The 11,850-nt window shown below is 37.9% G+C and overlaps 1 protein-coding gene across 2 annotated transcripts in view; it reads left to right on the top strand.

Annotated features, from left to right (window-relative positions):
- Window positions 1-11,850, top strand: part of ATPAF1 (ATP synthase mitochondrial F1 complex assembly factor 1) — a 71,759-nt gene that overhangs the window by 29,052 nt on the left and 30,857 nt on the right. For both annotated transcript variants that reach the window (XM_006898971.1, XM_006898972.1), the window contains exons 5-6: window positions 1,610-1,660; window positions 2,760-2,807. In XM_006898971.1, coding sequence (XP_006899033.1) covers window positions 1,610-1,660; window positions 2,760-2,807 — 99 coding nt within the window. The remainder of the gene's footprint in view (window positions 1-1,609; window positions 1,661-2,759; window positions 2,808-11,850) is intronic.

Consider the following 11,850-nt stretch of genomic DNA (forward strand, 5'->3'; position numbering starts at 1 on the left):
AGGAGAGGAAGGCCCTCTATGAGGTGGATTGATTCAGTGACTGGGATAATTGGGATGGGAGTGTCAGAGACAGTGCGATTGGCACAGGACAGAGCGGAGCTTAGGGCTGTTGTACATACGGTCGCTATGAGTCACAAGTGACTCGACGGCACACAACAACAACATATTTTTTTACAATATATCTTCTAGTCTCTGACGAGTTCATCATTTTCTTACTAAGAACATTTTTCTTTTGTGCATAATGTATATGTAGTATTATGTCTTGCTTTTTATACATGCTCTATGTTCATACATTTTACTACTTTTTATTTTTCTGGTCCTCTGCCTTTGTCCGTGTTATTGTCTCTGGTAAGTCTTCCTCTCCCCATCTGTGATTCCCAGAATGCTTTCTGACTCTGAAAACTAAGCTCACATGGCCTCACTCTTCATAGTTTCCCTTGATTGTTTCGATCACACGCTATACTTTGAACTGCTTTTGTACTTTGTACCTTTTTGTAAGATGCCTTTTGATATGCTCCTTCATAATAAGGTATGGCATTATCTCCTTCACTCATTTGAAAACCAACTGTAAGTAGAATTTCTGTTTGAAAAAAAAGAACAAAAAACCCCAAATGTAATCCAAAATGTGCTTAGAAAAAATGCTCACTGAGTAATAAATTATTGGTTTGGAATTTTCCTTATTTTTTGAGTTTTGCATGATGAAAGTCAACTATGCCCTCCCCATTCTTTGATATGAACCTAAGGTAGGACTTCTGATCCAACAGAGCGTATTTCTTCCTCATGTGGAAGACTTTGTTGAATTGGGGTTTTTAGAGCTGCCTACATGGGCACATGGCAGGAGGATCCAGTCCTTGAAGAAGGACATGATGCTCATGCTTGGAACGGTGGAAGGACAGCATAGGAGAGGAAGACCCTGCATGAGGGGTTGACATAGTAACTGGGTAATGAGAATAGGTGTGTTGGAGCCAGTGAGACTGGCGTAGAACAGGGCAGGTTTCAGGGTCACTATGAGTCACAGGCAACTCAATGTCACATAACTACAACAACAACAACATGGGAAGGCAAAAAAGCCACTATTTGAAGTGCTTACTCTGTGTTAGTCACCTATGTAATTTTAATCTTCACAATAATCTTGTGAAATTATTATTGCCATTTTTTGTGTGTTATTTAAAATTTTAGTATTTTTTTCGACTCAACTTGGCCAGGGAATGATGAGCTGAGACTTGTACTTAGGTCCACCAGACTCCAGACCTGGGCTCTAAATGTTTGCAGTTTTGGTCTCTGGGAAAGGTCCACAACTAGATGAAGAAGTGTGAGTTTGGGAAGAGAAGAATAAAGATATATATTAAAAAAAATAGAATGTCATGCAGGAGGTACATCTTGAGAATCATTAACAAGATGTTATAATCAGATTATCTGACAGAAATTTGTTATTAAGAGTCACAGTTAAATTTTGTAATAATTTATTGGTAATAAAGTAATTTTATTGGCTTTCCCCTTCCCTCTTATCAAATATCATATTACTCTGAGAAATAAAAACTGTCATTTCTTAGCACCGATTGAAAAGATTACCCACATACCACAGATACCATCTCTTTTTTTGGTACAGATTTGGCAGCAGTATTTTGCAGCTAAAGATACAGTCTACGCAGTTATTCCTGTAAGTACTTTGGAGGGGAAAATGAAAGTGTTATAATAGGAAGGTCAGTGCTATAACCTTAGCAAGGCAGTTGCTTTTACTTTTCCTATGTTTATTGCCTCTTGAGAACTTGTATATTACAGCTCTGAGGGTTTTATTATGCTCTAAGCACCAAAGATTGGAAGCTCTGTATAGTGTATTTATGGCTCTTGTTTTCCCTTTTCTTCGTTTAGAAATATCTCTTTAAGTCAAGTCTCTGAGAAAGGATCATGTTATAATTTCATGTTGCCAAGCTGTTTCCAGATATCTTTTATTTCTTTTTGATGGTTTCCAAAAGAGAGAACCTCTACCATAGCTTTCTTCCTATCTAGTCTATAAGTGACCTACACTGAGCTAATGTTGGATCTCCTCCTAGTCTTTTTCTGGCATTTCCTCTGAGCAAGTAGTATTTTCTTTGTTTTCCTCTTGAAATTACTATCCACTGTTAATTGGGAAGGGGTGCTGCCAGCTTTCTCTGGTTTGATGTCCCTCTGCCGACCTCCACAGAAAGACTCTAAAGTACTAACTTCTCAGCTAGATTGCCTTCTTCCATGCAGTCTTAAATTATGTTTGTATCAAGCACACAAATACATACTGGGTTTGAATGTCTAAGATTGAGGAAAATATAGATGAAAAAATAATGTGAGACACTTTGGTGGTTGTGAGAATATTAATACATCTTTTCTTCTTCTTACACATATCTGCCCTTAGTGATTTCAGTGGCCAAAAGGAGTTGCTCTGTTCAAAATACTTTAGATCTCTGAGACTGACTTGCTGTTTGAACAGACCTTATCAGTCCCAGCTCACTGACCTGATGTTACTAAGACATATCAAAATCTCCTAGAAGTTTTCAAGCGTATGGAGCATCCACTCTTCACACATAATTCTGACATCAAACAGCAAAGTGTCTTAGCTCCTTTTCTTCCTTTTCTCATAAGATGAGTGATTCATAAATTAGATAACTTAGAGATTGTTTTAGGGGTATTTTAGTTCTACAGTTTAAATCCTGATGAATTTATATGTGATTGTGACTCTGTGGGTTTTTGTTGGTGAATTAATTTTGTTCTTTTCCAACATGCAGGAAGAGAAGTTTGATTTGATCTGGAACCGGGCTCAATCCTGTCCCACAGTAAGTGTCCAGTCACTGTAAGAGGATTGTTTATCAGTTCTGCCAAACAAGGATGTTTTGTAACCAATCTCAGTATGTTCCTGGCTATCTTACATGTTACATGTTACAGTACAGTGTTTCTTTAACAGAGATGCTGACTTGTTGATTATATTGATCACTGAGAATTTCAGCTTTATGAATATATCTCTGACTTTTTGTCTGCCATTTCTCAACTCTTTCTGATCCAGTTTTTAATCTATCAGTATAAATACATACTGGAAAGTACACGAGGCCTTAATTTTTCTGTCCTACTTAAAGATCCTATGTTTTGGTAGCTTCAGTTACCGATTTGAGAATCCTGTCCTGGGAATGTGTGCTTCAAAAGGATCTGAAATTATTGCTGGGATAATGAGCTACCAGAAAGACTAAAGGAAAGTGACTAGTTGGACCATCTAACAGTGTCACCTTGACTTCTTGAGTTCTCAAAAAACTAAGTATGACTGAGTGAAAATAAAATGTAAATTGGAAAGATGTACTGTGTCCATGAACCAAAGAGTCAATATTGTTCAGATATTTGTTGTTGTTGTTGTTGTTATGTGCCATCAAATTGCTTGCAACTCATAGCAACCCTATGTATAAGAGCCCTAAACCCTGCTCTATCCTGAGCCAACCTCCCTGACACATCTACTCCCATTACTCCAATCACTGAATTGATCCATCTCATCGAGGGTCTTCCTCTCTTGTGCTGTCCCTCCACCCTCCCAAACATGATGTCCCTCTCCAAGGACTGGTCCCTCCTTGCAAAATGCCCAGGGTATATCAGATAAAGCCTCAGAATCCTTGCCTCCAAGGAGCTACCCAGTGTCACCCCTAGGACAAACCTGTTTGTTCTAGAGTCCAGCACTCTTCTCCAGCAATACAGCTCAAAGGCCTCAATTCCCTTTCTATCATCCCTAGTCATTGTCCAGCTCTCTGATGCATAGCTCGTAATTGCGAAGACTATAGGCTGGATCAGGCACACTTTAGTATCCAGCCTGATGTCATTGCTCTTCAGTACTCTGGAGAGGTTCCTGACAGCTGACTTTCCCAACGCAGTTCGTCTCCTGATTTCCTGGCTGCTGTTACCAAGAGTGTTGACTGTGGAGCCAAGTAAACTAAAACTGTTAACTATCTCAATCTCTTCACCATCCATAATGATGCTGCCAATTAACCCAGTGGTGAGAATCTTTGTTTTCCTGATGTTGAGCTTCAATCCATATTGAAGACTGCAATCCTTGACCTTCTGTAGCAAGTGCTTCAGGTCCTCCTCAGTTTCAGCAAGCAGGGTTGTGTCATCTGCATAACGCAGGTTGTTGATGACTCTTCCACCAATCCAGATGCCACGTTCCTCCTCATACAGCCTAGCATCCCGGATGATCTGTTCTGCATACAGACTGAAAAGGTATGGAGACATACCCTGGTGGACACCCTTCCCAATTTTGAACCATGCAGTGTTTCCTTGCTCTCTTCTGAAGACTGCTTCCTGGTCTAAAAATAGGTTTCGCATAAGCATCATCAAGTGTTCTGGGATTCCCATTCTTCTCAGAGTCAGCCACAGCTTGTTGTGATCCACACAATCAAACGCCTTTGCATAGTCAAGGAAGCACAGATAGACATTCCTCTGGTACTCTCTGTTTTCTGCCAAGATCCATCTAACATTAGCTATAATATCCCTAGTACCACGACCTCTTCTAAACGCAGACTGCATATCTGGCAGTTCTCTGTTGACATGTTGTTGCTCCAGCCTTCCAAAACTGATTGCTAGATTAAATTGTTCTTCTTGTGGTGTACTGTCAAGTCAGAACCAACTCATAGCCTACCCTCCAGTGGGGTTTTCAGAGGCAGTAAATTGCATAGGAGGAGATGATCCATCCTTCTTCCACATGTTATTGTTAGGTGTTATCAAGTTGAGTATGACACATAACAACCCTATGAACAAAAGATCTGAACCCAGTCTTGTTCTGTGCATCCTCATACTTCCTGACATAAGAGCTCATTGCAGCAGTCATCATGTCTATCCACTTGGTTGAGGGTCTTCCTCTTCTTTGTCGACCCTCCACCCTCTCCAACATTATATCCTTCTCCAAGGAATAGCCCTCCTAGTAACATGTCCAAAGTATGTGAGGGTAAACCTCATCATTCTTGCTTCCAAAGATCACAGTGGCTGCACCCTCTCCAAGACATACCTATTCTTTTTCTTGGCTGTCCATGGGATGGTCAGTGCTCTTCTCCAACACAACAGCTCAAAGGGGTCAATTCGTTTTCTGTCATCGTTATTCATTGTCCAGATCGCGGATGCATAGCTGGTAACTGGAAAGACTATGGCCTGAATCAGATGCACCTTAGTCCTCAAACTGACATCACTACTCCTCAATAATTTGGAAAGGTCCCTAACTGCAGATTTTTTCAATGCAATGTGTCTCATTATTTCCTGACTGCATTTCTTCCCTGCCACCTAGCAGCTGGTAAATTTGAGCCACATGCCTTTGGGATTGCAGCACAGGTTCTTACCATTAGGCTATCACAACTCTCTCTAGATTAAATACAGGCCAAATAAAAATCCACTCTTTTGGAGGGGGGAGGGGTTTGTGCGGGGAGAAGGGTGCAACAATGAATGAATGGAATCCAAAAAAAAAAAAAATCCACTCTTTTTTTTGTTTCTTTGTTAAGAAATCAATGTTCTGATTCTAGATAATTATTTGGAAACCTAAGTACCTAAAATAGCCAAAATAATGTTGAAAAAAATTGTTTCCTCTAAAATAATTTTAAAGGAATTACATTACCTGGCTTTAAGATTCATAAAAACATAATACTGAAGACAGTGTGGTATTATAATAAGAAACAGACATAAGTCAATAGAACAGAATAGCCTAGATATAGATCAACATACACAGAGTAGTTTTTCTCTAAAGATGCTACAGTAATTCAATGAGTAAAGAATAATCTTTGCAATAAATGGTACTAAAGCAATTGAATGTTCATCTAGCCCTAGGTAATGCAAATAGTTAATCCCCTCTACTGGAAGGTTGGCATTTTGAGTCTGCCCAGAGTTAGCTCAGATGAAGTTCCTACTTCCAAAAAATCAGCTACTGAAAACCCTGTGAGGCATTGTTCTAGTCTATATACGTGGGTTCACCACAAATCAAAATCACAAAAATAATAAAATTAAAAAAAAAAAATCAAAATCAACTCTGCAGCTGTTTTTTTCACTCTCACCTCATACTGTATATATGGTATAAATCCTAAATTTATACCAGGTATCCATTCTCACTAAATTGAATTTCTGACATTAGCCAAATGCTTCTTTTTTTTTTCTTTCCTCTTTCTCTTAGTTTCACTGTAAGAATTTTTGTTTGTTTTCATTAATTTCAATGATAGTTTGCAGAGACTTAGGGTTTCCATTCGTTCATTGTTGCACTTTTCTCAGTGCCCACCCCCTCCCCCCAATTCACTCTTCTCTTTGAAAAGTAAAAGAAAAATCCTTTCATTGTGATACAACCCCTCCCCCCAAGTCCACTCCACTTTGCAGCCTTCGTTCCAGACTCCTGTCATGACAATAATACCTAATCATATATCCCTTTTAAATAGTTCTCTCCCTCATCTATTTCAATGCAGTATACATTATTTATCCTCTCTTTGTAAGAATTTTTTAATAGTGTGCTGTTTGTCTGCAGGGGTTAGAAATACTACATATAAACTTGCAGATCTTTTTTAATGCATACATGCATTTAAAAATACATATCACAAAAATTTACTCCAATAATAGAGTTAGACAACACTGGCATTTTGTCATTTTCTATAATAACACAACTTGTAGATAATCCCTAGGAATGGGGCTGGCTTTTCTAGATAGAAAATCAGTGAGAGTTGTCTGTATAGTCCTTTTCCTTATTCCTTCATATGTTTTTCAGTAACATCTCACTGACTTCTGAAATCTGCCTGTGGACTACAGCAAAGTGATTTTTTTTTAATCTAGTGTTTCAAACAACTTAAAACTCTGATTTTGTTTAGAGAAAATGTCAGCTAATCTTTTCACTGTGCATTTTTTATATTATCCCTCTTTACTCATCTTCATTATACTTTCTTCAGCATTTCTTTCCTCTGCTATTCAGCATTGTTCTGAACAGTAAATCAGAATTTAACGTCTGTGAGTAAACTCTTAAAAGGATGACATCAGTAAATTATGCACTCCATTGTTTTATGGTGTTGTTATGTGCCATTGTGTTATCTGCGACTCATAGTGACCCTATGTACAACAGCTCTGAAGCCTGCTCTGTCCTCAACCAATCTCACTGACACCTACTCCTATTGCTCCGTTGAACTGTATCCATTGATACAGTTACTGTATCAATCCATCTTCTCTGGAGTCTTCCTCTCCTGCATTGTCCCTCTACCCTTCAGAGAATGATGTACTTCTCCGAGGACAGGTCCCTCCTGGCCACATGCCCAAAGTATGTGAGACAAAGCTTCAAAATCCGAGCCTCCAAGGAGAAACTTGGTTTCACCCTCTCCAAGACAGACCTATTTGTTTTCTTGGTAGGCCAAGGTGTGTTCAAGACTCTTCTCCAGAACCACAACTGAAAGTCACCAATACTTTTTCTGTCATCCTTAGTCATGTCCAGCACTGATGCATATGAAGTAATTGCAAAGACTATGGCCTGGATCAGGCTCACTTTAGTCTCTAGAATGACATCATTGCTTCTCAGTAATCTGGAGAGGTCCCTGACAGCACATTTTCACATTGCAATACATGTTGATTGTGGAGCTGAACAAGCTCTAATTGTTAACAGTCTCAGTCTCTTCTTCATCTATCATGGTGCTTCCAATTGGCCGAGTGGTGAGAATCTTTGTCTTCTTGATGTTGAGCTTCAATCCACATTGAAGACTATACAGTCTTTGATCTTCTGCAGCAAGTGCTTCAGGTCCACCTCAGTTTCAGCAAGTGGGGACGTGTCATCTGCATAATGTAGGTTGTTGATGAGTCTTCTCCAATCCTGATGCCACATTCCTTCTCATATAGCCCAGCATCCTGAATGATCTGTTCTGCATATAAATTGAAAAGATATGGAGACAGGACACACTTCTGATTCATTCCCTTTCTGATTCTAAGCCATGCATTGTTTTGTTGCTCTATTCTGAGGACTGCTTCCTGGTCCTGTTTTATGTAGTACATATTAGTAAGGGGAATGTGTGTCTACACACACACACACACACATATATCTTTTTTAAAAAAAAGTCATACATTTATAACTGTGGCTTGTTAAAACTAACGTACATCATAAAGACAGGGACTTCTAGTACAAAAATTAAATAAATCATGGACCTAAATGTTACTTTTATCAGAAATTTCAGTAATAAGGAGATTACTCAGTTTAAAAATGGGCAAAAGATTTGGACAGTTCACTCAAGAAGTAGGATGGCAGCACATGAAAAGATAATCAACATGAGAAGTCATAAAAGGAGGAACTCTAGTGGCCTAAGGGTAAGAAACTGCGCTGCAATCCCAAAGGCATGCAGTTCGAGTCCACTAGCTGCTTCATGTAAAAAGGATGGGCAGTCTCCCTCTGTACAGTTAACTATTGAAAATAACCTTACTAGAGGGTCACTTTGGGTCTGTTCTAACTGAAAAGAACATGACAACAGCAGCAAACACCAAAACTCAAAGCTGCCAAGTCAACTCTGACTCATACTGACCCTCCAGCCATTTCCCAGGACTAAAAGAACTGGACTTCCCATTTTTCTTCCTTGGACTCATAGCAGTTGGCACAACATATAGCACACTATACCACCAGAGATCTTTTCATTAGGCAGAAAGGAAATGCAAATTAAAACCACACTAAGATACTCCTTGTTAGATGTCTTTGATTTTGACTCTTGGCAACATCAGGTGATATATTTTATCACCTTATAGGATTTTCTAAACTGTAATACTTTTGGTTTTTCTCTTTGTGGTTTTTTTTTTTTACTTTTTTGTTCGTTTGCTATAATCATTCATATACATTGTGGTTTGTATATGTACTTTATGTTTTATATAGTCATTCATATACATTGTGTTTCATTCATGTACCTTATGTTTTACATAATGATTCATATACATTTGTTACCATTGTTTATGCCTATTATTCCTCATCTTTACATTGATCATTTTCCAATCTTTTACCTTCCTTTCTATCCACCAAACTGTTAACCAGTGACTGTTTTTCCCTTTGTTTTTCTCTGCTGCTTCTTCTCCCCTTTCCCATATCCTTTGCCTTTTGAGGTCCCCCCCTTTGCCTTTTGAACATTTGTACATATCTTGCTCAGTTATTCTTCTGTTATCACAATAGTGGCCTAATGCAATATTTGTCCTTAGTTGGCTGAGATAGTTCACTCAGCATAAAGCTCTCTAGTCTCCCCCAAATTATGTAGTGTTTTATGAGGTCATTGTTCCTTAGTACTGCACAGTATTCCATTCTGTAAATGTACCACAATTTCTCAGTCCATTTGTTTGTTGATGGGCATTTGGGCTGTTTTCATTTTCTTGCTATTGTGAATAATGCTGCTATGAACATACATGAACATTTTCTTCATTTCTCCAGAACTGTTTCTCAATTCTGATTAGCAAAGTCATCCAGGATTTGTGGATTTGTGTGTTCAACTTTTTGAGATGCCTAACTCCCTCGTGTAGCAGTTGTTCCATTTTACAATCCCACCACCAGTGCATAGAAGTTCCAGTTTCTGCTCTCCAACATTTATTGTTCACTTTGCTATACCTGCTGGACTGAAGTGGTATCTCATTGTTGTTTACATTTGCATCTTTCTGATTGCTAGTGATTTTTATTATTTTCTCATGTGTCTGTTGACTATCCAGATATTCTCATTTGTGAAGCATCTTTTCATGTCTTTTGCCCATTGTGTGTTTAGGTTATCAGTCTTTTTTCTGGTGAAATCCCTGTAGTATTCTGTAAACTTTATTTATGAGACCCTTTAGACTCTAATCTTTACAGAAATGGATCACTAGTTCTTTAACTAGAAGTCCAAACTACCAACATTTTGGTTAGCCAAACACTTAACCTTTGCACCATCAGGCTTCTCAAGATTTTCACACACAGCTACTAAGGAGACTATATAGCACAGTAGTTACATGTTCAGCCACTAACCAAAGGATCTGTGTTTCAAACCTAACAGTTGCTCCACAGAAGAAAGATGTGGCAGTCTGCTTCTGTAAAGATTATAGGATTGGGGGCGAGGGGAAGATTACATTATAAACCTTTTGGGGTAGTTCTGCTTTGTCCTACAGGGTTACTATGGGTGAGAACTGGCTCAGCACCACTAGGTTGAACTGCTATAGTGACTAACATTGAGAAGACTCACTTGTTGCTCAGGATGTGAAATAACAGAAAGTCTCAGGCATTGGAGGTGATAATATAAAATGCTTTAAAAACACTATGTCATTTTGTTTAAAGTTATTTACTAAACTACCTTGCTATTTCATCTTGGGTATTTTTCTAAGAGAAATGAAAACATAGATCTATACAATTCCGTGTACAGAGTGTTTAAACATCTTTATATGTAATAACTAGCAAAAGTCTATCATAGATGAATAAATGAATAAATTGTATGTGTATTTATTTACACATGCACAATGGAATAATATCCCTCAATTAAAAAGGAATGAACTGTTAATGTAATAACATAGATGAATCAAAATAATTTTGCTGAGTAAAAGAAACCAGGCCTTTTTTAAAAGTACATATTCCTTTTTTTAATTTTTAGTTTTAGTTTTTATTTTCTTTTATTTGGATTTATTGATAAAGTTTGAATATACTGTTTTCCACAAAAAAGATCTTTCCCATTTCCTTTACCCCACCCACTGAATTGTGCAACCCTATGATTGACTCCCTACCCCCCACACCCCTCTATTTCCATCATCCCCCCCTCCTTGGCTCCTCATACTCATTCTACAGAAATGGTTTTATACAGAATTTGTCCTTGGATTTTCCCCCTCTTTTTTTATTATTATTATTATTATTAATGAAAATTTACAGAGACTTTGGATTTCCATTCATTCATTGTTGCACAAAAAGTACATATTCTATAATTCTGTGTATATAATAGTTCTAGAAAATGCAGACTAATTTATCTTGACAAAAACCCTGAGAAAGGTTGGGAAGAGGAAAGGATGAATTACAAAGGGATACAAGAAAACTTTTAGAGAGGATAGATGTGTTTATTATGTGGTAGGGATGTTGATATTGTCAGATGTTGTCAAGTTGAATACAATTCATAGTGATCCTGTGAACAAAAGATCTAAACTCTGTCCTATCCTTTGCCATTTTCACAATCTCTGACATACTCAAGCCAATGTTATAGTCATTGTGTCAATCCACCTGCTTGAAGATCTTCCTGTTTTTCACCAACCCTCCACCTTTCCTAGCATGATGTCTTTCTATAAGCAGTGTTTCATTCTGCTTTATGCTGATAGCTGCATAAAAATCATCTTGAAGGCATCTAAGAATAGTGATAGTTTCACACTATATGTGTCAAAACTTTAATAAATTGTGTGCTTTAAATATATGCAGTTTATTGTATATTTCAAGACTATTTCCATCTGGATGGGTATGTCAGAGGCAGTGCGACTGTCACAGGATAGAGCAGGGTTTAGGGTTGTTGTACATAGGGTCGCTGTGAGTCGCAAGCGACTCGACGGCACATAACAACAACAACAACAACCCCTAACAAAGGTTTGGTTACTAGATAAACACTAGGGTGACCTTATATTATGAAAATAAAAATGAAGCCTGTGTTTAGCAGTAAGAAGACAATTTAATGGCAATTAGATACTGAACTGATTATATTTTGTTTTGCTATGGCACCATTGTCTTTAACACTCATTCCTAATTCTCAGTATCTCAGTCATATAACTAATAATTTCTTTTTTTTATTGTTATTGAATTTTATTAGTTTCAATGAACATTCACAGGGATTCTGGGCTTTCACTCCTTCATTGCCGCACCATTCTCTCCACCCTCCTCCCCAGTTTGTT

The sequence above is a fragment of the Elephantulus edwardii genome, unplaced genomic scaffold (assembly GCF_000299155.1).
Source record: "Elephantulus edwardii isolate Elephantulus edwardi_28Jun2011 unplaced genomic scaffold, EleEdw1.0 scaffold00243, whole genome shotgun sequence".
NCBI classification, from domain to species: Eukaryota; Metazoa; Chordata; class Mammalia; order Macroscelidea; family Macroscelididae; genus Elephantulus; species Elephantulus edwardii.